This window comes from Chrysemys picta, chromosome 3, assembly GCF_011386835.1.
Source record: "Chrysemys picta bellii isolate R12L10 chromosome 3, ASM1138683v2, whole genome shotgun sequence".
Classification (NCBI taxonomy): domain Eukaryota; kingdom Metazoa; phylum Chordata; order Testudines; family Emydidae; genus Chrysemys; species Chrysemys picta.
The window spans coordinates 183,914,869-183,941,619 of NC_088793.1; the positions used below are offsets into that span (position 1 = coordinate 183,914,869).

At 45.1% G+C, this 26,751-nt stretch overlaps 1 protein-coding gene across 6 annotated transcripts in view; it reads right to left on the reverse strand.

Moving 5' to 3' along the window:
- Window positions 1-26,751, reverse strand: part of RTN4 (reticulon 4) — an 87,023-nt gene that overhangs the window by 2,823 nt on the left and 57,449 nt on the right. For 3 of the 6 annotated variants that reach the window (XM_005308047.5, XM_005308042.5, XM_005308046.5), the window contains 4 exons: window positions 20,102-20,309; window positions 16,495-16,633; window positions 2,267-2,336; window positions 1,470-1,516 (listed from right to left, as the gene is read on the reverse strand). In XM_005308047.5, coding sequence (XP_005308104.1) covers window positions 1,470-1,516; window positions 2,267-2,336; window positions 16,495-16,633; window positions 20,102-20,309 — 464 coding nt within the window. Of the gene's footprint in view, window positions 1-1,469; window positions 1,517-2,266; window positions 2,337-12,581; window positions 12,628-16,494; window positions 16,634-20,101; window positions 20,316-23,051; window positions 23,259-26,751 lie in introns of those variants that run through there. The other 3 variants (XM_005308048.5, XR_010600246.1, XM_065590767.1) reach the window with 3 other exon arrangements.

The following is a 26,751-nucleotide window of genomic DNA, read 5'->3' on the forward strand; positions in this document are numbered from 1 at the left end:
GTGGGATGAAGCCCACCATAAAAATGTATATTACTACTCACACATTATCACCAGTAGGAGTTTCTCACCAGGGGTTCAGAAATTTCCCTGGAAATTGACAGTAAAACTGCTAAATCTCTCAGCTTCTGCCAAGGCAGAGTCTCTCTTGAGAGCTCATTATCTTGGTACACTTGATCACTGCACTGCAGAGCCCCGTGAGCTTTGTCTTTTATAAGAAACAATTCCCTTATAATGAAAACATGGGGCCTAGTCCCCTCTGTTTGGACAGCAGAACCTATGAGCTGCCAACTTTCAAGGACTGCAAGATTTTGATGAATTTACCTCAAAAATTTGGACTTCCCTCCAACATAAAAAAAAAATCTACCTCAGACACCTGACAATCATTTGACCTGTAGCACAAGGAATACTATCATGACTATCAAGATCAGTCTGACGCAGAATGCACAAGCAGAGCCTTGTTTGTCTTCAGCGTGCCTTACTGGGAGCCAGGATGTACTGAGATTCATTCAGTTCCTTTGTGTCCCTTTGCCCTCAGAGATTGAAGGCTTCGTAAGTGAGGTTGGGCATTTTAAAGGGATTATTTTTATACTTTCAGAAAGCAACAAGCAGCTGGTGATTTAAGTCAGTGGGACTAGGAAGCCGGCAGCCAGGATAAGTTGTCAGTCTTCCTCCTCCAGGGCCATGTGACTTCCCTTCATCTTATGAGTACTTCCTTCTTTTCTGGTGCTGAGTGTTCTTTGCTGTGCAGGTGGGTTTGAGAGCAGATGATGGGAGCATCCCGAAATTGCCCTGTATGCCTCATTGTATTTGGTCCCTGCTGCCTTCTTCACTGCATTGCCCGTTTACACTGGTCTTTATTGTATAGGTGTTTTTCAGAAGAGAAGGAATCCCTGTGTCACTGCTCACCCTGGCCAATTCCGGCCTAGTACTGCTACAATCTCCTGTCCCTCACGGCAATTACTGTCAACAGACTTACCAGAGGAGCATTAGATTGTGCCAAGCTCTCCCTACATGCGTTAGCCAGTTCTACAGATCACATGGGCTCAGGGATAAAAGTCGGGAATGCCAGCTCCAAGGTGGCGTCTCAAAAAACTAAATAAAGTACTTACTGAGATTTTACATAACTCAGATATTGCTACTTTAGTACTGAACAAATCGGGATCAGAGGGACAGAAGGTGAAATCATACTAAGCAAAGCTCTCTTATAATTATTGTTTGCTGGGAGAGCCTTCACATATTTCCTAAAGAAGAGGGGAGATGCACAATGCACTATGGGCTTTAATTGTACTACTCATCGGAACACTGTCAGGAAACCTACACTGGCAATCTTCAGAAACAATATCAGGTATTGAGGTTAAAGGTTTAGAAGACTAAAATCAGATTTCTAGTTATTCATTCTTAAGTGTTTCTGATTCGACAGGAGTAATTTTTAATCAGACATTTGTGAATGTCAGACATTAAGCACTCACCTGATGTCTCTCATAAATAACAGGAACACTGAAGAGTGAAATCAGAGCTGGAAAGGAACAAAGCGGGTTTAAATACAAACAAGATAAAGACGCCACTCAACCAAAACTTAAAATTTAAATTCACAGTCTGGCATTTTTTTAAAAAAGCAAAAAAAGAACTAAATCACAATGCAAAAATGGTTAGGTTATTGTAATTTAAATGGATCTTATAAGAAAAAGCTGTTGTGTAGCAATACTGTATTAGTTACAATTCAGGTTTTTGTCATCCTGGTGGAACATGACAGTAAACAGTTTTGCATCATCATATAATTTATACAAGGCAACTGGAATTTGAAAGTAAGAACTACAGGCAGCCTGGAAAGCAATGAGCAAAACTGAATATAACTTTTTAAATGATGTTGTTTTGTCCTGAAACTTGGCAACCTAAGGACAAACAATGAAATTCAAAAATACTATTTTTATAATTCCACAATCTAAAAAAATAAAATAAAAGATAATAAAATAAATGGAGATATCCCATCTCCTAGAACTGGAAGGGACCTTGAAAGGTCATAGAGTCCTGCCCCCTGCCTTCACTAGCAGGACCAAGTACTGATTTTGCCCCAGATCCCTAAGTGGCCCCCTCAAGGATTGAACTCAACCCTGGGTTTAGCGGGCCAATGCGCAAACCACTGAGCTATCCCTCCCCTACAGTTTGTTGTACTGCGAGTAGATACACACAGCATTTTAAGAGGCTTCAATACTTTTCCAGAGTTATTTTACAAGTCAAAGTATTTAACACAATTTAAAGCACTTACCCAGTATCAGTAATGTCAGACCATTAAACAAAGCACCAACATAAGTGAATACCCACATCAGCACTGCAAACTGAAAGAACAAAGGTCAGTTAGGCCATAAACAGTCTAATCAAGATGTGTTAATTAGAACATTAAGAGAGGTGCCTTTAACAAAATTACCCTTCTCTGAGGCATAGCTTTGGAGCTGTGCTCTGGCTCCGCTCCAGCTCCAGGCAAAGACCTGCAGCTCCATTGCTCCGGAGCTGCTCTGCGCTCCAAAGCCCTGCTCTGAAGGCATGTATAAAGCTCAACAAAAACACACTTTGTATGTCAAAGATAATTATAGATGAGGGACTGTATGGGTGAGGCGATGAGTAATAGGATACGCAGCCTTTCATTTCGAGGTCACAAGTCTGAATTCAGCCCAAGTCAGTAGTGACCAAAAAGCTGCTACCATTTGATGACTATTCAGTGTTCTCTGCACTTACACAGCACTTTCAATCCATAGTGCTTTATAATGACGGGTAAGCATGAATATTTTTTCCTTACAGATGGAGTAAGTGAGGCATGGTAAGAGGATAACTGTCTTGCCTAAGGTCATACAGCAAGTCAGTGGCAGAGATGAAATAGAACCCACGTCTCCTGACTTACAACCCAACACCCAAATCCACAAGGTCAGAGCCTCCCCTTTACATAGGATGTGAGTTGCTGAAATTAAGCTGGTTACCCCTGTACAAGAGTCAACATCACAAAAAGCACCATTATACCCACATTTTTGCTGATTTGACTCAGTACAGAGGCCAAGAATTGAATAATCTGTAGCCCGAACTGTTAAGAGTTGGTAATGTTGTGTCAGGGCACAGGCCTGTTTGAAATGCAGTGTGGAAGAAATGGCAAGTTTATTTTCCTTCTTTTTTCATTTTAAATGAACAGTACAGATACTCTTACAAGTGTGGATTCAGTTATTAAATATTCATAGTAGGAAGGAGCCAAAGACGATCTTCCATTTTATGGCATAGAACATTTAAACCAAAAAGCATAAAGCCTTAAGAATTAAAAGTGCTGATGGAATTTTAAGGTTACAAAAAAGCTTTAAAAATCTGGACTAACAAAAATTTAGAAAATAAGTGTATATTCTGGTAGGAAAGACTCTTGAAACCCATGTATTGCTGTAATTTCTGAATTATAGGCATAATACCCATAAACCACACTGCAGAATTAAACTCTCTCTCACTCACACAGTCTGGACCAAATCCTCTGCTTGTGTCCAGTCCATACTCAGCACAGCAGAGTGTATCAGGAAGGCAGGACTTTGTTTGGACTTGGAGCAGTACTGCTGATAGAAAGGTTTGCCTCCCTGCTCTACACAGAGAAAGCCCAAAATTATGTAAGTTCTGAATCTACAATTTTTTAAACTTTTGTCAACTTCACTATTTATACTGCAAAAGTGGCAACCTTGTGCTGGGGGCGATACAAACATTTAGTAAATGACAGTCCTTACCCTGAAGGACGTGGCACAAAATCATAGTAATGTAAAGTGAAAACCCCACTATTGCAGGAACAAGCACTTTCTAAAATTAAGTAGCATATACCGAAGACACTAGAGCCCAGCTTAGCCTCACATCCATATATTCATCTCCTTTATGCCGAGATACTAGATAGAATAAGGAAGTTTACTGATCCCCAAAAGTACCATTTTTTTTTTAAGCAGAAAAGGGAAAGAACGGTTACTTACCTTCTGTAACTGTTGTTCTTCGAGATGTGTTGTTCACGTCCATTTCACATTAGGTGTACGCGCGCCGCGTGCATGGACGTCGGAAACTTTTTCCCTTAGCGGCTCCCGTCGGGCCGGCAGGGCCCCCTCCCTCCCGTCAGAGCGGCGCCCCGCTCTAGGGTATATATATCCCTGCCGACCCGACCCCTCCGGTTCCTTCTTGCCGGAGACTCCGACAGAGGGGAAGGAGGGTGGGAAGTGTAATGGACATGAACAACACATCTCGAAGAACAACAGTTACAGAAGGTAAGTAACCGTTCTTTCTTCTTCGAGTGATTGTTCACGTCCATTACACATTAGGTGATTCCCAAGCTTACCATTGGAGGTGGGTAGGAGTCAAGGTACAACTGACTGTAGCACAGCCCGTCCGACCACCGCGTCCTCTCTGGTCTGATGGTGGATCGCGTAGTGGGCTGTGAACGTATGTACGGACGACCGGGTGGCCGCTTTACAGATTTCCTGGATAGGGACCTGCGCCAAGAAGGCCGTCGAGGACGCTTGGGCCCTAGTCGAGTGGGCCCGGATCTCTGGGGCCGGAACATTGGCGAGCTCATAACATGTGCGTATACAATGCACAATCCACGCCGATAAGCGCTGTGTCGAGATAGGCAGGCCTCTCATACGTTCCGCAATGGCAATAAACAGCTGAGGTGTTCTGCGGAACGACCTGGTCCGCTCCAGGTAAAACGCTAATGCCCTTCGAACATCGAGGGTATGTAGGCTGCGGTGATGAGGGTCCGTATGGGGTTTAGGGAAGAACACCGGTAGACAAATGTCCTGTCCCATGTGAAACTGCGATACCACTTTCGGGAGGAATTTGGGGTGCGGCCTCAGTTGCACCTTATCCTTATGAAAAACTGTATAAGGGGGTTCTGAAGTGAGGGCCCTCAATTCCGATACCCTCCTGGCCGATGTGATGGCCACGAGAAACGCCACCTTCCACGAGAGGTGCATGAGGGAGCAAGTGGCTAGGGGTTCAAAGGGGGGCCCCATGAGCTTAGTTAGGACTAGGTTCAGACTCCACGCAGGGACCGGTGGGCGCGAGTAGGGAAACACCCTCTCCAGCCCCTTGAGGAATCGGGCTACTGTGGGGTTGGAGAACACTGACACTCCCAATTCTCCCGGATGGAATGCCGAAATGGCAGCTAAATGCACTTTAATCGAGGCGGGCGCAAGCTCCTGATGCTTGAGGTGTAGTAAGTAGTCCAGGATCGACGGAACTGAGGCCTGTAGAGGCTGTATGTGCTGAGGCTCGCACCAGTGGGAGAACCTTTTCCATTTGGCCAGGTAGGTCGCTCTTGTGGAGGGCTTCCTACTACTAAGGAGAATTTGTTGAACCTGGTGAGAGCACCTGTGTTCCGCATCGTTCAGCCAGAGAGATACCACGCCGTGAGATGTAGCGATGACAGGTTCGGGTGGAGCAGGCGACCCCTGTCTTGTGTGACTAGGTCGCGATGGAGGGGTAGGGTGATCGGGTCGGCTATGGACAATTCCAGCAGGGTCGTGAACCAATGCTGGCGTGGCCAGGCCGGGGCGATGAGTATAATTGTCGCCCTGTCCCTGCGGGTCTTGAGGAGGACCTTGTGGATGAGCGGGAATGGAGGGAAGGCATACCTCAGGCTCCCTCCCCACGGAATCGTGAAGGCATCTGCCAATGATCCCGGGCTGAGGTTCTGAAACGAGCAAAACTGAGGGCATTGACTGTTGTCCTTGGTGGCGAAAAGATCCACCCGGGGAAAGCCCCACCTCCGGAAGATCGAATGCAGGACGTCCCGCCTCAACGCCCATTCGTGCATTTGGTAGGATCGGCTGAGGCGGTCCGCTAACCCGTTTAGGATCCCCGGGAGATACATTGCAATAAGATGGATCGCATGGGCTATACAGAAGTCCCATAATTGGAGTGCCTCGTGACAGAGGGGAGAGGACTGGGACCCGCCCTGCTTGTTTATATAGAACATGGCGGTAGTGTTGTCCGTCAGGACTGCCACGCTGTGACCTTCTATGGTGGCGTGGAAGGTCTGACAGGCGAGGCGAACCGCTCTCAGCTCCTTTAGATTGATGTGAAGCAACCTGTCTTCCCTGGACCACAAGCCTTGGGTCCGCAGTTCCCCCAGGTGTGCCCCCCAACCCAGGTCCGATGCATCTGTTACTAACGTCAGAGTGGGCTGTGGGGCAGTGAAGGGGATCCCTTCGCAGACCTGCTGTTGATCGAGCCACCAGCGGAGCGAGCCCAACACCCGATCCGGGATCGTCACCACCAGATCCAAGGGGTCTCTGTTGGGGCAGTACGTTTGGGTAAACCACAACTGCAAGGGCCGGACCCTTAGGCGGGCATGTCTGACTACATGTGTGCAGGCTGCCATGTGTCCCAGGAGCTGCATGCAACACCTTGCCGTTGTCGTGGGGAACTTCTGGACTGAGCTTACGGCCCTCTGAATTGTCAGGAACCGCGACTCTGGGAGGCTTGCCCACGTGGTCACCGAGTCCAGGACTGCACCTATGAAGTCCAGTCTCTGTGTGGGAGCTAACGTGGACTTGGGTACGTTGACCAGGAGGCCGAGCCTGCCGAACATCTGTAGAGCCAGCGTCATGTGAGAGCGGACCTCGGCCTCCGACCTGCCCGCGAGGAGCCAGTCGTCCAAGTACGGGAACACGCGCATCCTTCTTTTCCGAAGGAAGGCTGCTACCACGGACATGCATTTCGTGAATACTCGTGGTGCTGATGCCAGGCCAAAAGGCAGGACTGTAAATTGGAAATGGCGCTGGTTGACGGTGAAGCGCAGGAACCGCCTGTGGGCCGGATTGATGGCGATGTGAAAATAGGCATCTTTCATATCGAGGGCAGCGTACCAATCCCCCGGATCCAGGGATGGGATAATAGTTCCAAGGGAGACCATACGGAAGCGCGTTCTGACCAGAAACTTGTTTAGGTCGTGCAGGTCCAAGATAGGACAGAGGCCCCCTTTTGCCTTGGGAATCAGGAAGTACCTGGAGTAGAATCCTTTTCCCCTTAGGTCTGGTGGGACCTCTTCCACTGCTCCTACTGTGAGAAGGGTCTGTATCTCCTGCATGAGAAGTTGCTCGTGACAGGGGTCCCTGAAGAGGGACGGGGAAAACTGGAGGATATAGCCCGCCTTCACTGTGCGCAGGACCCAGCAGTCCGATGTTATGCGCGACCATGCCCGGTAGAAATGGGACAGGCGGTCCTTGAAACTCAGAGGAGGATCCGGTATGGAATGTGGTACGCTGTCCTCGAGCGTAACTTCAAAAGCCTGGTTTGTTCCCTGGCTGCGGCTTGCCCTGGCCGTGACCTTGGCTCTGGTTAGGCGTATTGTTACGTCTCCGCCTGTTATCCCTGCCACGACGGCGGTACGGTTCGTGCCGAGGGCGAGGGTGGTACTGCCTCTGTGGTGGTTGAGGCTTAAAGGGCTTGCGCTGCGTCCATTTGGTCGGAGAACAAGCCCGAACCTTCAAACGGGAGGTCCTGCAGGGTGGTCTGCACCTCTGGCGGAAGGCCTGAAGCCTGTAACCATGCCGAACGCCTCATCACTACCCCTGACGCGACTGTTCTAGCCGCTGCATCGGCTGAATCAAGGGAGGCCTGCAATGAGGTCTTGGCCACCGCCATCCCCTCGTCCACCAGGGCCGTGAACTCAGGATGTGCGTCCTGAGGTAGGGAGTCTTTGAACTTGGAGACTGATGCCCAAGAATTAAAATTGTGCCTATTTAGAATCGCCTGCTGATTAGCGATCCTCAGCTGGAGGCCCCCAGACTAATAGACTTTCCTTCCGAATAAGTCCAATCGTTTTGCCTCCTTGCCCTTGGGCGCAGGGGCTTGCTGGCCATGACGCTCTCGCTCGTTGACCGCCGAGACCACCAGCGAACAAGGAGACGGGTGTAAAAAGAGGAAGTCAAACCCTCTTGACGGGGCGAAGTATTTTCTCTCCACGCCTTTTGCAGTTGGTGCACTGGAGGCCGGCGTTTGCCACACCGTCTTATAGTTGGACTGGACTGGCCGTATAATCGGGAGAGCGACTCTGGAGGACCCCTCCGGGCTCAGGATGTCAACCATGGGGTCCTCCTGTTCTACAGTCTCCTCCGCTTGCAAGCCCAGATTGAGGGCTACCCGGCGAAGCAGGTCTTGGTGCGCCCGATGACCAATCGGGGGAGGGCCGGACACTGTCGTGCCCGCTACTGCCTCGTCCGGCGAGGAGGAAGAGGTCGGGGCCTTTTGTCCATCCTCACCTTCCTGCAACCCTTCATCGCCTGGTTGTTCCTCTGGGGCCTGTCCCACGGTGTGGGACTGGGACGGTACCGTGCTCGGTGCTGAGTCCACTCCCTCCCACTCCTGCGGTCTAGAGACCGTTGCCTCCTTGTGAGAGGGCGGGCGGTACCGCGGAGAGCGGGATCGGTACCCCGATGGCCCGGATCTCAAGGTCCTGGATGGGGGCCCTTGCTGGTGGTAGGCCCAGGGTGTCCAGAACGGCCATTGGCTTGGTTGGCCCCATTGGGGATGACCAGAGGCTTCGTAGTCCCTACTAGCCTGTGCCCTATGGGCATACCCACCGTACCGGCCCGAGTCAGTCTCCGACACCACGGACGGTGATCTGGAAGGCCACGGCGGAGCCGTAGAACGGTGCCGGTCTGGGTATGGGGAGTAGCGCCTCCGGACCAGGACCTGGAGCAGCGTCTCGCCGACCTGGACCTGGATCGGTACCGGTGACCACGGGACCGGGAACGACTACGGGTGGTCGGTCTCGGGGAACGTACCGTCGACGCATCCCGGTGCCGACTCGAGTATGGCTGCTGAGTCGGTGCCGACCGCTTATTGAGGCCCGACTGCTGCGGCGCTTTCTGCGCGGAGGGCAACCGGGAGTCCACCGAGGCGGAGCTCGACTGGGACCGGTGCCTTGAACGGTGCCGAGATGGCGACCGTGATGGGCGCACCATCGCCGGCTTGCCTCTGTGTGGCAGTCTCAGCGGAGCGTCCTCAGTTTGTGGAGGGCCCTCAACGGACAATGCAGTGAGGTCCTTTGCTGCCTCAAATGTGTCCGGAGTGGAGGGCTGTTCCAAGAGCTCCTCCAGCCCTTCTTCCTCACTCGACGCGCCTATCCTGGAGCTCGACGGGCCTTTCGGCGCCAGAGCCACTACCGGGGCCTGTGCCGGGGCCATGCCGGCCTTGGGCGCACTCGAGGTCTTCGCCGGCGCTACCCTCTTATGCGGGGAGCGTCCTCGGACCTTGGGTTGGCCCTTCGATTTTGTCGGCAAAGACGACCGGTGCCGTACATGCCCCCATTGGGTCGGTGCTTCGAGTGACCCGCCGGCGCCGGTTCCCGCACCAATGCCGGGGCGCTCCGCACTGAGGCAGACGGTGCCGCCGAAGTGGAGGGCTGTAACGCCGTCTCCATGAGCAGCTGCTTGAGGTGAAAGTCTCTTTCTTTCTTAGTTCTGGGCTTAAAGGCCTTGCAGATCTTGCAGCGCTCTTTCTGGTGAGCTTCCCCCAGGCAGCGGAGACACGAGTCATGGGGGTCGCTCAATGGCATAGGCTTACGGCACGTGGCACAAGCCTTGAAGCCTTGGGCGTGCGGCATGCCCCGCCGCCCAGGGCCGGTGCCGGGGTTGACCAAGCAACCACGGCAGGAACTTTAAGTACCTAATGAGCTGTTAACTACTAAGCTCAACACTAACTACTAAATAACTGATAACTGTTGTAGATAACACTAATGACTATGCTAAGGGACACTCTCAGACGAGATACAGAGTTGTTCCAACGCCGCCACGGACGGTAAGAAGGAACTGGAGGGGTCGGGTCGGCAGGGATATATATATACCCTAGAGCGGGGCGCCGCTCTGGCGGGAGGGAGGGGGCCCTGCCGGCCCAACGGGAGCCGCTAAGGGAAAAAGTTTCCGACGTCCGTGCACGCAGCGCGTGTACACCTAATGTGTAATGGACGTGAACAATCACTCGAAGAAGAAGCCAAATTTTTTTTAGCAGAAAAGGGAAGCACCAGAGAAGGGGGTTGTCTTATGAACAGGTATAGAAAGGAAGAGGTGGGACACAGCCCCTCCCCCCAACAGAGGGAGCAAGGAGAGGCAGAAAGGAAGAGGCGGGGCCAGTCTCTCCGCTTCTGGCCACGCTGCTCTCCCCCCAGCCTCTGAAGCAGCTGCAGCTCCGGGGCTGGTAGGCTGCAGCCGTGCCGCCTGGCCCACTGGAGCATGCTGCGGCCGCGCCGCCCTGCTCAGCCCACTGGAACATGCTGCGACTGCGCCGCCCAGTCTGGCCTGCCAGAGCAGGCTGCGGCTGCACTGCCCAGCCTGCTGGAGCAGCTCCAGCCAGGCCAGAGACATTCTCCCCGGGCCTTCCCCAGATAAGGTGGGAAGGGATGGGATGGGGAGAGTGTAGGGGTCCTGGGCTAGGGGTGGGGTCATGTGGGGGGTGGTCACAGGGGTACTCCCCTGACTCCCTGCTTCTCCCCCCCAAAAAATTTCCCCACCAGTTGCTGTTCCTGCCCGTCAGGGTAAGCAGCTGGCACACCGGGACACTTTGTTTACTTAGGTTTACCTCCGTGCCTGCGGACGCTCGAGGTAAACAAACCATCTCGGCCCACCAGCGGCTTATCCTGATGGCCTTGGAGCCAAAGTTTGCTGACCCCTGAATTATAGGGTCGGCTTATGAACGGGTTATAAAAAATTTCCATTTTTACTTATCCGTCTTGGGGGGGGGGGGGGGGCGGGACGCGGCGGCTTATAAACGAACCGGCTTATGATCGAGTATATACGGTAACTACTGCTGCTTTTTCTTAGTAAGATTTTTTTAAAGCTCTTTATTTCTATGGCTCCAAGCCAGAGTGAAGCATAAGCAGTCCAAAGTCTATCACAAAGATAGTACTGCTCCATACAGGAAAGAATGCATGCATAAGGTCTAAAGTTAACTGTCTACATGAGTTACAGTGATATGCTTGACTCCTACTGTAATCCTGATGGGTGAGCCAAGTGCCGTAAGTAATTCTTCACCCACTTTATTCCAATTATTAGTAACTGATTACACAATACAAGTAATTTGTAATCTAATTTAATGGCAAATTTAAAAAAAACAAGTTGTTTTACTATGAGCTAGTTCAATTAAAGTAATGGACTCCATCACTCAAGTAACAACATGGCTTCATAGTATTCATGTCCTAACAGAAATGTTCTTTATCGCATGAGTTTTGGATGAATCACTATATAACCGCACACCCAATACAATACAGTTCCCTTCCTTGGCTTTTCCTGGCAAGTACTGTACAAAGCTATTCTTTGAAGTTATAACTGAAAGAATTCCTTTGAACTTGACCATATACAGTACAAATAAATCAAAATATCTCAGAAATGATTACACCTAGATTTCACTGTTAGCATAAGTACATATGATAAACTGGACTATACTCCTGTTCCACTTTCAACTTCAGTAACATGGAATATTATGTAAAAGCATAAATGTAATTTTCTACACCCAAGATGTTTATTTAAATAGATAAACCAATGTCATTTGTTCACCGGGGCCCTTATTAGGCATAAAACCTCAATATCTTAAAGTTTTCCTACAACAGAAACTACTTCAGAGCCATGAAATTTTGTAAGCTGACTTTCCAGTTTATTGATTTCATACAAAGCCTACATCCAACTACCATACAATAAAAAAGTGCATTAGGTTTAAGTAGGTTAAAGCTTTCCTCCAAGACAAATGAGCCTCTTTCAATATTATTTAGAAATCAAAAGAAATTGAAGAAAAAGAAATAATAGTTTAGCAGGATAAACAGCAGCTTTCCTGAAGCTCACAAACCAAGATATTTAAAGAGCAACTGGAATATTTATTTGGAAGGATTTTTCCTCTTTTCTTGCATTCATTAATAATGACTGAATGAAAATCAGATCTTCAAGAACAGTTTGGCTGTCCATTCTTTTCCCTTAACCGATGGCCTAATTCTTTGTTTGTAGCATCACAAGCAGTTGGTGATATCACAAATGAGGGCTTGCACCTTGAGGAGCACCTTAATTATTAAAACCTTTTTGCCAGACAAAAGCCCTTTGTGATTAAGTTTTTCCATGATGTATTTAATTCCTTAGACAGATCCACAAGATTTTAGTCCTGGCCAAAAGAGGCTTTAAATCTAAGGCTAAAACATGCCTCACAAATAGCTAACTATAAGAGCATACAATATATGTAGGGAATTTGCTTTTTTTAAAAAGGGCAATTTAAAAGATAATTGATTATATATCAAAATGTAACTTTGGTCATTTCACAGCTGTTCAATTGGCTAGAACTGTGGTTTTCAACCTGTAGTCCGCCGACCCCTTGGGTCCGCAGACTATGTGTAAGGGGTCCATGAAAGGTTGTCATTACTTCTATACTGTGTTTTTACATTTTACAGTGTTCTATACTGTGGTTTTCAATCTGTGGTCTATAGTTCAGTTCCCTCTTATTGACTGTGGAAGTGGTGTTCTCTTCCCCCAGAGGATCACTAAGTGTGAAGATTGAGAGGGAGGGGCAGCAGTCAGAATATAGTTACTGCAGAAACTCACGCAGAAGTAGAAACAGATCTGATTGGACCACCTCACCAGAGGACTACTGTAACAACAGAAATAGAAATGGGAAGTGCAAGAAATGAGAATGAGAAAGTTATTCACCTTGCAGTAACTGAGGTTCTTCGAGATGTGTGTCCCTATGGGTGCTCCACTCTAGGTGACAGTGCGTCCCAGTGCCGTTGATCGGTGATCTTCGGTAGCAGTGCCTGCTCGGGACGCACGCGCTAAGCTGCTATCTCATGGCGTCGTTAGGGCTGCCTGAGCACGCGTGTCCTGCACCTCCCTCAGTTCCTTCTCTACCGTAGAGTTGTCTTATTATTACTTCAAAGTAGAGGGGAGGAGGGTGGGTAGTGGAGCACCCACAGGGACACACATCTCAAAGAACCTCAGTTACTGCAAGGTGAGTAACTTTCTCTTCTTTGAGTGCTGTCCCTATGGGTGCTCCACTCTAGGTGAATGTGAAGCAGTACCCACTATGGTTGGTGGGATTTTGGAATTGTGTGAGGGACAACGGTAAACAGTACCGTACGGCCGACTATGGTGTCTGCCGTGGTATCCCGTGTGATAGCATAATGTTTGGCAAAGGCGTGGTCAGATGTCCACGTGGCCGCCTTGCTTATGTCTGTAACAGGTATGTTGTGGAGGAAGGCAATGGATGTTGACATTGCTCTAGTAAAAGGAGTCCTAACACCCCCTGTTGTTTGAACATTCTGGTCTGATAGCAGGATCTGATGCAGGCTGAGATCCACTTGGGGAGTCTTTGCTTAGAGAAAGCGTCACCCTTTGATCTCTCGGTAGTAGAAACAAATAGCCTAGGGGATTCACGAAATGGTTTAGTTCTGTCAAAATAGAATGCAAGAGCCCGTCGGATGCCAAGGGTATGTAACGCAGTTTCCTGTGGAGTCGTGTGAGGCTTGGGATGGAATACAGGTAAGCGTATTGACTGGTTAAGGTGGAAGGTAGACACCACCTTGGGGAGGAATTTGGGGCGGGTATAGTAACTTTCTCTTTAAAGAAAATGGTGTAGGAATGGTAGGCCATCAGGGCACTTACTTCACCAGCTCTTCTTGTTGATATTATGGCAACCAAGAAAGCCACTTCCATGGACATGTGGAGCAGGGATGAGGTGGCCAGGAGCTCAAAAGGGGGTTTCATAAGAGCACAGAGAACTAGGTTGAGACTCCAGGAGGCTACTAGTGAATGAATCTCAGGGTAGAGATTTTGCAAACCAGTGAGGAAGCGTTTCATGGTGGGGTGGGCGAAAAGTGAATAGCCATCCAGAGTGTCATGGAAGATGGTAAGGGCTGCGAGGTGTACTCTGACAGAACTGAGCGAAAGCCCGTCCTGTTTTAGTTCGAAAAGATAATATAAGATGTCAGGGAGGGTTGCAGTCTGGGGTACTAGGCATGTGTGGAAGCAGCAGATGGAGAAGCGTTTCCACTTTTGCAGGTAAGTCTTAGGAGTGGAGCCCCTTCTACTGTGCAGGAGGACGTGTTGGACCTGTTCCGAGCAGGCTAATTCATGGGATTGAAACCATGAAAGAACCATGCCGTCAGATGGAGTTTCCAGAGCTGTGGATGAAGGACGTACACCTTTCTTTTGGGTTAGAAAGTAGTCGGAGTAGAATCCTTTTCCCCGATGTTGCGTCAGTACATGTTCGACTGCACCTAGGTGGAGAAGATGAGCCACCTCCATGCAGAGAAGGTGCTTGTGAGAGGGGTCCCTGAAGAGGGATGGGGAAGGGGAAAGGGTGGGCGGGAAAGATAGGAAAGGGATGGAGTAACCTGACTGAGCTATTTCCAGGACCCAGAGGTCCTGTGTGATCTGTTGCCAGACATGGTGAAAGCCTGGAGGCGGTAGCCAAATGGGCAAATAGGCAGCGGAGTCAAGGGATGGTCACGCAGACCCCCGACCAACACTTCAAAATTGTTGTTTGTTACCCGATGGTGGGAAGTAGTTGCTTGCGCCTGGTTTTGCCTGTGCCTAGGAGGTCTGTTGCGGTTTCTCCCAGTGTCATACGGTCTGGACTAGGGTCAATGATATTGTTGTGCGCTGGGCCTTTGATAAGGTTGATACTGTGGTCTCCTGGGAATGAATGGGTATATGCACAATGTGCGCACGGTGGCTCTAGAGTCTTTCATAGTGTGAAGGACTTCAGCAGTTTTTTTGGAAAAGAGTTTATCTTTGTCAAAGGGGAGATCCTCCACTTTGGACTGCCACCAATGTGATATGGCCATGAAAAAAGCTAATGCAGTCTTGGGATACATTAGGCGAGGTATTTCCAGTAGAGATAAGGTGGTGTTAGTACTGTTATACAAGGCACTGGGGAGATCTCATCTGGAATACTGTGTGCAGTTCTGGTCTCCCATGTTTAAGAAGGATGAAATTAAACTGGAACAGGTTCAGAGAAGGGCTACTAGGATGATCCGAGGAATGGAAAACCTGTCTTATGAAAGGAGACTCAAAGATCTTGGCTTGTTTAGCCTAACCAAAAGAAGGCTGAGGGGAGATATGATTGCTCTCTATAAATTTATCAGAGGAATGAATACCATGGAGGGAGAGGAATTATTTAAGCTCGGTACCAATGTGGACACAAGAACAGATGGATATAAACTGACTATCAGGAAGTTTAGTCTTGAAATTAGACGAAGGTTCTGGAACAGCCTTCCAAGGGGAGTAGCGGGGGCAAAAGACATATCTGGCTTCAAGACGAAGCTTGATAAATTTATGGAGGGGATGGTATAATGGGATAGCCTAATTTTGGCAATTAATTCATCTTTGACTACTAGTGTGAGAGGGTGAAGCTGGGCTCCCGGTCGGTTCTGCCTTGGCAGGGGAGCCTGAGAGAGAGAGGGTTTACTGCCCTGCTCCGTAGGCAGCTGCAGAGCTTCTTGCCTCTTCACATGAGAGGGTGCACATTTCTTGAATCCTGAAGCCCCTGGCATTATTGCGCTAGGAATGCCAGGGGAGAGTGTCTCAGTGGGAGACAAACTTGGAGAAAAGTTTTTTGTTCTTTTTTTTAAACTAAGTAACTATTCTAAAGGAAGGGAAACAACTGGGATGTTACTAACTAACTATTTCTATGATCTTTGTAATTGTTTCCTTCAGAAGCCAGGGAAGAGGATCAGCACTGCCCAGAGTCCCGTCTTCAGCCGAGGACGGCTGAGAAGGAACGGAGAGGGGTGCGGGATGCGCGCGCTCAGGCAGACCCTAACAACGCCACGAGACAGCAGCTGAGCACATGCATCCCGACCAGGCACTGCAACCGAAGATCACTGATCAGCGGCGCCAGGACGCACCGTCACCTAGAGTAGAGCGCCCCCAGGGACAGCACTTGAAGAACCACAGGATCTTTATAAAAATACTGGCATGAGTCAAACCTCCCTGCTGCTAAGGATTTAAATTATATGACAGTGTTATTATGTAGCCTCTCCCTGGGACTGCGGGAGTCTGCACTGCAACAGGTAGACCCAGACACAGAGGGAAAGGATATAACAGGTGGTTGAGGGAACTATTTACAAGTCTATTATTGTTGGAGACTTGTACAACATTAGAAAATTCATGTCAAACGCCATTTGAAATGTAATGTTCATCAATGCTTTAGGTAATCTCAAGCTGCACAGCTATAAATATTCTTTTGGGTATTTAAGATTAGCAGAATGAGAAACTGTACCAAGAAATTCAATTGGCCAGATGCTGGCCACTTACTGGTGCTGACATGTGAGCCAAAAAACAAAAATAGAAAGGAGTTAGACTCTGCCCAGCTACCCCCAAATTGAGATTTTTAAAGAAATAGATACATTCCAAATACCTTTAACATCTGACCACTAGTTCAATTTAAACCTCTCTTTTTAAGCCCTGTTGAGGAAAGTCAAATCTACAGCTGTATGTTGAATGCTTTATCATTTACCTTCAGAGAATCAACTAAGTCATCAACTAGGAAAAGACGTCTGAGCTCCTTTACTGTGCCATTAATGTGGCCAAGTGCAGCATTGCTGTACTTCTGGACAAGCTCCTCAGACACAGCAACATCAGTCTCCAAGTAAGCCCTGAAAAATGAAAGAATCATTCATGAAACACAAGCTTTACCTGCTTGTTTTTTACGTTACTAAATCTGGTCTTCTCTGCTCTGGAAGACTCTATAGCAGCGGTTCTCAAACTGTGGGTCAGGACCCTGTTTTAATGCAGCAAAAATGTGAAAAGGCAGTATTAAAAAAATTCTTTGCAGCTCACCTTTAAGCAATAATCAACTCGAAGACATGGATAAAGTTACTCTTCATTTTACTAAGTCTTCTAAATGGAATTTCTTTAAACAAATGATGGTTAATGTTCTAGAGAAGGAGTTTGGTCCAAAAGGATTTAGTACCCCACTTTTTGGAAGTGAAAGGTTAAGGTCTGCAATTTGCAACAGGTCAGGCTTCCTCCACTCTGCCATGCAATCTCCCTCTCTTTGCTTAATGTCTGAAGATTTAGCTGAAAGTTCTGGGAATTTTCCAATCAGAAAGATAAAAATCCTGTAATCCTGTTAAAGTGTTCTCACACACACCCATCCCCCATTCCATTTCCCACCTTTTCCATCTACTAATAAGCAGAGTCGCTAGGTCAGTATTAGATTCTTTAAATAGAAAATTATCATTTTAAAATTTAGTTTCATGTCCAGTAAGGGCTCAGAGGGGAGATGTTGCTTATCTGGAATATGGCACCAAATTCTACACTGCCCCATGACTGGCAAATTAGCTCTGTTCCACATTTACGCATTAAGTCACCTATTTTATTTAACAGGTAATTAGAATTATGAGACACATTATATAGTATTTATACAGTTGTGTTAAGTATTATTTACCTGTAAAAAGTATTTATTGTTTTACAATTCTCAAAAAACGTGCTAGGTGTCCCACAAAACTACAAACAAAAGAGGACAGATTCCCTGTCCTGAGGAGTTTGAAATCTAAGTTCAGGCAAACTGCAATATAGCGGAGCAACCAGTCTGAATGGATTGAGGGTGGAAAAAGGGGACGTCGTAAATGAAGTTAACACACAGCACGTTAGGACAACAAAGACATTTATGTTATTCATTGGTAGGCATTCTAGAAGAAGTGGATTTTAAAAGAGGAGATGGTAAGGGCCACAGGGACCAACTCAAAAAGGGTATTCCAAGGTAAGTGAGCAGTGCTGGGAGAGGGGGGAAACAGAGGAGAAGTGGACAAATGCGGCATCAAGGCTGCTAATATTGGCAGAGCTGAGCCTAGCAAGAGACAACCTTGGATAAGGAAGGAGGGGCAGAGTCATGCAAGGCCTTGATGGTGAGGTGTATGACATGACTTGATCAATAGGTCAGAAATGTGGTCCCAGTAGTTGCATTTTGTATGGACTGTCAGGGAGAGGATAGGCCAGGGAGGAACAGTTTGTAGTGAATAAGAAAGGGCCTGAATGAGAATATCCACTGTATGGACAGAAAGAAAAGATCAGATCTTAGAAATGTTGTGGATTTTACTATGTACTTATTGTAAACCAGTTTGTACTTATTGAAAACCTGTAACAGAGAAACTACATTTAGAGTACTCCAACTGCCAGCAGACTGTTCCTTTAAATTAAAGGCTTTCCTTTTTAAACCAGCTTCTTTAAGGTGGCCAGCATCCTATTTTGCATTGCTCTGCTGAATGCTGTCACAGCTGTGGGTCTATGGTTTTAACATCTATAGCCACAGATGCATTTTTCCTGATCTGACTGCACTGTAACATTACCCCTTCTTAGAGTTTTCACCCACCTTAATTTAAAGGACAAGCTTATTGCAGGCAGCTGTTGGCTTTTAGGGGGTGGTGTGGACTGGCCACCTCTGTAAGCATTTACAGAGTGCAGTTGAGGAGATTCCAAAGGGGAAGCCAGACCAGCTGCCTCAGCAAACCTCTCTTGCCTTGGTTTTGAAGGAATGGAAGGGAGGGAGGGAAGGGAGAACTGACCCTGAGAGTCCTTTCCACTGGAAGGCTACATCTGTCCTCATGGAGGAGAGGTTTTAAAAACTACCACATATCAATGTTATCTGGAAAAGAGAATTGGCAATAGCACAAAAAAAGCAGCTGAAGAAACGCAAAATGGGAAAATAAAGGAGGAGAAAAGGAGACTGAACCATATTTTGGAATGGAGAGGAGGAAAGCAGTTGCTGGATAGTGTGGCTGGTTGTGAGATTAAGAAACATGCACTCTTAATTATTTTAATGCATTAATGTGAAGTTTACATCTCTAAAGACATAATTCTACAGTAGGTGCACTACTATGGCCTATATGAACCCAATAGTAATAGCAAAGCTCCCTGTCTTTCTACACCACACGAACTATGCCCATGCCACATTCTTGGGAGTGGGCACAATTATTATTTAACAAATTAATCATTGATTCTCTTGGGGATTTCAATGAACTCAGTCATCCACGTTTTCAAAATTGACCCTAATTGTTTACAGTTTTCCTCATTAGAGTCCAAGTTTTCAGATTTATCCACTGATCAGGTCACTGAACCCGGATATTGCATCTAACCAATTGCTTATAATCCAACCACATAGACTCATTTAGAATGTTGCTGCCTTATTGCACATTCATGCTAGCATAGTAAGAGTTAAGCATGCTATTGAGAAAGGATTTCAGAAAGCGGTATATAACAAAATGTGAATAATTAGCAACTGAACATACCTTGTGCTGTATTTACTAATCTTTACCAAACCACAAATTGCTTTACAGGTATCCAAGTATGACATTTTCAGTGGTTTAGTACCTGATGTCAGGGCATATTTGAAGTGCTGAATCAAGTATTAATGTGTAAGTAAGTTCAATGAACCAAACTGAAATAAATACCGTATATACTTGTTCATAGGCTGAATATTTTGGTAAAAAAGTGACGCATCAAAGAGTGGGGGTTGGCTTATAAATAGGCCTACACCAAACTTTGATGATTTTAAACTCTATGGAATCATTTAATTGAATATCTAATACATTGTCGTTATGTTTACCTGGAGCGTCTGCAGGCATGGAGCCCCCCAGCTCCCTGTGGCCGCGGTTCACCATTCCCAGCCAATGAGGCTTACCTTAACGGGCCGGGAGCCAAAGTTTGCCAACCCCTGAAATATAGGGTCGGCTTATGAAAGGGTCATACAGTTTTTCCTATTTTTAACCTAACCATCTTAGGGGGGGGTCGGCTTATAAACAAACAGCCTAATGAACGAATATATACGGAATATAAAGTTTTACAGTGCTACTGGAGTCTGTCTTGACTTTTTGAAGAAATACACTATGCCAGACAGTCTTAGTTCATTTTTCTTACCATTTCTTGTGTCCATTCTACGAAATTATTTTGTGAAAATCCCAATCATGTTTGAGAGTAGCTACAGTTGAGAGAGCTAGATTGTACAGTATTGAGGCTGTTTTACATTGCCATGCACTGGTATCGTATATATATTCAAATGCAGTTAGCTGAATCTGTAGTGCTATTCCAACAACCATGTATTTGGTATTAAAGAAAAATCTCACCTAAATGGGTGGCCTTCATCGGACTTTTGGATTGCCTGGATAACTCCCTTGTATATCCTGAAGCTGATTGTCACAGAAAGAAGGGCCAAAGCAATGTAAGCTGTCACACTCACAATGCTGAATACGGTTAACGAAAGCAGCAGGAACAAGCTGGCACCAAACACCACTCCTGTCTTCTTAATGTCTCGCCAGTAAAGGAGGTCAACAACTAAAAGTTAAAAGGACTGAAATTAGAATACAAGACATCTTACATATATTTGTTTTATCTGAATATGACATCTTAAAAAATTGAACCCAGTATCTCATATTTCTACATTATTAGAAGTTTCTAATTATAAACAATAAGCATTCTGGGAAGAGTTAGAACTGGTTTTACACTAGACTCTGGATTGTTGGAATTACCCAAAATGCATTTGCTAAAATTCAAGTGCAGTTCTGCCCTGAAAAGAGACTATGTCAAAATGAAATCTTAATTAATCTGCTCCTCGTGAGCATTCCAAGCCATACTTGCTCACATCAGTGAAAAGTTTTTACTGCTTTTTATTCCTGTACCTCTGTGCACCCAACAGCTAAGAGAGATTCTATTTTTCTTGAGGCTAATCAACAGAATTGTTTACTGAATTCGAAACCACTACACCTGTGTAAACCCAATGATGGCAAGTGCACACATATCACTGAGGGCAGCATTTTAAGACAATGGGGCTGGTTACACAAATATAACTGAAGGCATAATTGGGCTTGCATAACCTTTTCTACTGGTGATGATGTTGATGCAAAGTTAGGAACAATCATGGAAATGTAGGAAGGGACCTTGAGAGAACCCAGTTTGATTTCCAATCAAAGCTAAATTTGCAGGCCAATGATGGGCAAAATGTTTATTTGTAAACTGAGCATATATTTTCTATATAACCATAGAAACACATGATGCCATTTTTAGTATTACTGTTCAAAGATTTACCCAAAGAGCAATTAGTCTGGTCACTGGGTTAAAATATCAAGTTTCCTCTTTCTGGGTTTGAGTCTGCTGCATTTTTAAGTGAAGTATCACAGATTTAGAGAGAACCTCCATTGTAGCATGCAGGAGTATTTGATCTAACTGGGTTTTATTCACTTCTCAATGCTATGTAATGGGAAACGGTCATGGGTGAGTTTTGAGTTGCCTAACTTCACAGCTGATTTCCCTCTCCATCAATAGCGAGTATATAAAATTTATTAGATATAGAGCGCAATATAAAAAAAGGTAAAAGAAAAAGCTTTATTAGCATTATACATAATGTTAGCTAGTTATCTAGTCTTTTCAAAATGTGAAGCACTACTATGTTTATTATCTGTTCTAAAACCACCAGGACATCTGTTTATCTTCCTGAATTTGGTTGTGTTAAGCTTTATTTGAGCTTAGCACTCCAATAGCATCTTGTCTACCTTAAGAATTTTACTCTAACGACAAAACAATCACAATCCAGAACAAATCCCTATATTAATTCAGAACACGATAAGCAGTTGAAATAACATGGGGTTGTAGGTATAATCTGATGGAAATTTGCATGCACTAGCTTTAAATAATTATGTGCTACCTTAGGGCCAGATTCCGCTAATACCTGTGTAGACATAACTTTACTATCATACATAGTCCCATTAAAGACAATAGAATTATTCATACAAGTGCACATGCATAAGCTTTTTTGAAACTGAAGCCTTCCTTTCAACATTATGAAATCATTTCAATACAAGATTTGAACTAATCAGCTGGTGTTGGAAAGCAAGAACTCTATGCTTTGAAACTTCTAAAAATATTAACAATTTTCATATATATGTACAATAGCTTCATTGTCATGATTTTTTTATTTTAAGATCTGCATTAATAGTGTGTCATTGTCTCTTGATAGGGCCAGTTTGTAACTGTGGTAAAGGACTACATCTGCACAGTTAAAAATTATAACAAGTGTAAAGGCAATAATTCAGCAATCATGAAAATTCCCAGTAACATTCACTGGAAAGGGAGATATTCTAAAATTGGGGTAGTCCGCGAGGGTCTATTTGTATAGTGTCTTCCAAAAAACTAGCACCCTAGCTTCAAATACTTTGTTCATTAATGACTGAAGATTGGTGACCTCAATCTACTCCCATCTTTCATTTGGACCTGGAACTGTATTTTCATTTTACATTTCCCCCACATACACTCTGCCCTGTCCCATTCAAAATGAGAAGTACCATATAAGTCCCAATGCTAATCCCACATGTATACACTATTGCAAAATGAAACAGTAAACATTCTAAAAAAATTCAATGTTGTAAAACAATTACAAAATTGAATTGTAACTTTTAGTCCATGTGACTGATAAAAGGTAAAAGCTGCTTTAAATTCCCCCACACCTCCAAGAGAAGGTAATTTAGAAAATCCAAACTGTATATTAGTGAAAACAGCGTGCTGGCTTTAAACACAGTATACCCACAAAAAATAAATATACTCAGGGACACTCCAAACAGTATCCTTCCTTATACTAATTGTGTTTGCTTAAATTTACACTTGTGTAAACTACAATTACAGCCCTTCAACGTAAGTATTCCAGGCCTAATCTAAAGCAAGTGCAGCTGTCTACATATGGTAAGCATGAATTGTCATCTGGCACATCTAAAAATAGTACTGTTAGCATCCATGCCTCACATGCAGAACGCATCCAATTACATTTTGCCTTTAACGCAAATGCCGTGATAAGAGGCTGATTGCTGAATTCTCTGAAGCCTTTTCTATCACAGGTTCTTATTTTTAAGGCTTTCAATAGCTGTTTTTGTGACAAAAACAAGCGCTTATATATTTGACCTGAAAATCCTCTCTCAAAAAGTAAATGAGCCACAAGAAACTGTTTTTGTCTTTTGAACAAATTAAAAGCCTCAGGATTCACAAGAGTTTTAAATTCATGTATATATATTAAAACAAAAAAGAACTAACCAATTTTGGCATCCATCTTGAGTTTGCCTGCATGCACCCAGATCTTGTACAGCTGACAAGCCAGATCCTTTTCACTTCCGGCTAGGGTATTCAAAGGTCAACTGATATACGCAACTGCCTGCCGTCTCACTACTACAGTTAGAAGCTTCACAGACTAACACAGAATGCTTTAAGTGTTCAGCCAATAGCTGTTTCTCCAGTTAAGTCCTTGGAATGCAGTTAAAGTATTAAAAAAAAATTAAAAAAATAGATATTTGCAACTGAATCGGACAAGTAAACATTCTACATCTAGCGTAAAAAAGATTTCAGGGCCAAATAAAGATTCTATTTAGAAAAAAGGAATGAACAGAGAAAGGACAAAATCACATCCCATTTAAGAGACTGAATGCATGAATCAGGAAACATTTCTCAAATACCTTCCTATAGTCTAACAGTTAAGTTGAAATTCTTGATGACTGTTTCATTCAAATACCAGTTAAAAGAAAAAAAAATTACAGCTGCAGACAACTGCCATTTTTTGGCCTGATTTTACAATTGCTAGTGTACTAACATGGGAATCTGTTAAGAAGGGTTGAACATCTGCAGCTTTAGGGTGCAATATTTTTGTCAAATCAACCATCTACAATATGTATTATGATAGTACCTTATATGGGCACATTCTTATGAAGGTCTTATGTTACCCCTTACTATAGCATCATTTTCCAGTAAGGCAAATTAAAACTTAAATATATACATGAATTCCAAAATGTTAGGTTTTCTGCTTAAAAGACCATTAGAAAAAAATGGATATAAAAAATAAAGCTGCTGTTTTTATTTAAACCAGGGGTATCCAAACAGGCTAGAGAACAAATATGATCGGGCCATTTGTGGGCTAGAAGCTTGACCATCATGCCTTCTAGGCTTGGCTGCCTCATTCTGCTTCTGAGGAAGTACCACACAGGTCTTCATAAATTGCAGCATCTTCTGTGAAAAGCATTAGACAGTCAAAGCCAAGAAAGAGCTACCAGCGAGGGATCAAAGTAGCTGCAAAAGAGAGGCAGACAAGAATGAAGAAGCAGGACAGTGCCACTTCCTCTGTGGGCTACTTCACAGGATTTTGCAAGTTACTGAGGCCTAAAGATCCTTGGTTTAAACCAATATTTACCAATAAAACTATTCACAAAAAATTAAGCCAAGACAACAGTGACTGCAAGATGGTGGTGAGTTTTGCGACTGTACCAGAAAGAAACTGATCTCATTGCCCCTTTCACTGAAATGAAAGCCTTGGGTCTAGTGCTGCTCATATTTAAATTAAGGGATGGATACATACATTAGAAAAATGTGTGCATTGATAAAATAGTTATAAGAGCACTCACCCTGAATTGTGTTATAACCGGATTTGCTCCTGGCTCTGAATGGGACAAGAATACTTTAAACCATATAACAAAATCACGGTACATTTCTGATCTTTACTGTTCTGCGAGGATCTGTCTGTGTTACAATTACTAGGAAATCAGAGGATCTACCTACAACACAATTCCATCTGTACTCCAGATGAGATTTTATTCATCTTCCATAATGGGAATAAAGCAATCAATGTTGCAGAAGACAGTTAAAGTCCCTTCTATACGGCAAGCTGGAACAGTGTTGTAACCAGATCCCCAGCTCAAATGTAATTATGATGTAGACAGGCCCTAAAATGATTCAATAATATGGTAACGTATGGCTTCGTCCAATCAGCTACAAAACTCCACTCTGTTGACCTATTACCTTGTCTCGTGTCCCATGATTGATTTTAAGCTTGCTGTAAGTGGAATGACACCATAGGGGTATACTCAAAATGTTGTAGTGTAGACTGGCCCTTCTATTATGGGCTTATCTACTCAGGGACATCCGGGAAAGTTCATCCAAATTAACTAACGGTGTGAACTTGAAGTGGATACATTAAACTGCAGTGGATGCATTAAGCCCTGGTGAATACCCTCATTCAGAATTCAAGTGAATTAACACCACTTGAATTCTGAACAGCAGCATCCACATGGGGATTTAATGTGGTTCAGTGAATCATGTTCAAATTAACACCTTTAGTTAATTCAGATTAATTTTCCTGCCTGTTCCCATGTAGACAAGCCCTGAGAAGCAGCACTAAACTCACGGACATTTGCTCTGAGAGCATTGTAAAGTCAAAGAGCCATATTTCTCCCAGAGCTCATTGCAGGGATCAAAAGTAACGCAACACGTCATCCACACTGACGCCTGGTTGTTTCAGCCAGGGTACAGCAAGCTTTATGCTTTCTCGTGAATTACCAGGAGCGCTCCAGCTGCAGAGTCCAGGCACTCTATGTGCCTTGCCAGTGTAGACACCTCAGGAGTTAGAGCACATTAAAGCAGCCCCGGGCGCCCTAACTTGCAAGTGTAGCCAAGCCCATAGGCTTTTGATACTGTCTCACATGACCTTCTCATAAACAAGCTAGGGAAATACAATCTAGGTGGAGCTACTATAAGGTGGGGGCATAACTGGTTGGAAAACCATTCCCAGAAAGTAGTTATCAGTGATTCACAATCAAGCTGGAAGAGCATAACGAATGGGGTCTCACAGGGACCAGTTCTGTTCAATATCGTCATCAATTATTTAGACAAGGGCATAGAGAGTACATTTATAAAGTTTGTGGACGATACCAAGCTGGGAGAGGTTGCAAGTGCTTTGGATGATAGGATTAAAATTCAAAAATGATCTGGACAAACTGGAGAAACAGTCTGAAGTAAATAGGATGAAATTCAATATGGACAAATGTGAAGTACTCCACTTAGGAAGGAACAATCAGTTGCACACATACAAACTGAGAAAGGACTACCGAAGAAGGAGTACTGCAGAAATGGATCAGGGAGTCATAATGGATTACAAACTAAATATGAGTAAAGAGTAACACTTGGAAAAAAATAAAAACACATCAGTCTGGAATGTATTAGCAAGAGTGTTGTAAGCAAGATACAAGAAATAATTCTTCTGCTCTACTCTGCGCTGATATGGCCTCTATTGGAGCACCGTTTCCAGTTCTGGGCACCACATTTCAGGAAAGATGTGAACAAATTGGAGAAAGTCCAGAAAAAAGCAACAAAAATTATTAAAGGTCTAGAAAACATGACCTATGAAGGAAGATTGAAAAAATTGGGTTTGTTTAGTCTGGCGAAGGAAAGACCGAGAGGGGACATGATAACAGTTTTCAAGTACATGAAAGCTTGTTACGAGGAGGAGAGAGAAAAACTGTTTTCTTTAAGCTCTGAGGATAGGACAAGAAGCAATGGGCTTAAGTTGCAGCAAGGGTAGTTTAGGATGGACATTAGGAAATACTTCCTGTCAGGGTGGTTAAGCACTGGAATAAATTGCCTATGGAGGTTGTGGAATCTCCATCATTAGAGATTTTTTAGAGCAGGCTAGACAAACACCTGTCAGAGATGGTCTAGATCTGGGTAGCAAAACTGCAGCTTGTGAGCTGCATGTAGCTCTTTTATAATTAAAAAGTGAGGCTTGCAGAGCCCCCCGCCATCCAATTCTCCGCCTGCCAGACTGGCAGGGAGGTAGCTTGGGAGTTTTGCCATGCAGTGGGACTTAGGGCTTCTGCCAGAGATGACTGGTGCCTGCTGAGAGTCGGGAGGCACAATTTAAAGCTTTGCCCCCCTCCAACAACTTAAGTCAGGCCCCCCAGGCATGCTCCCCCTC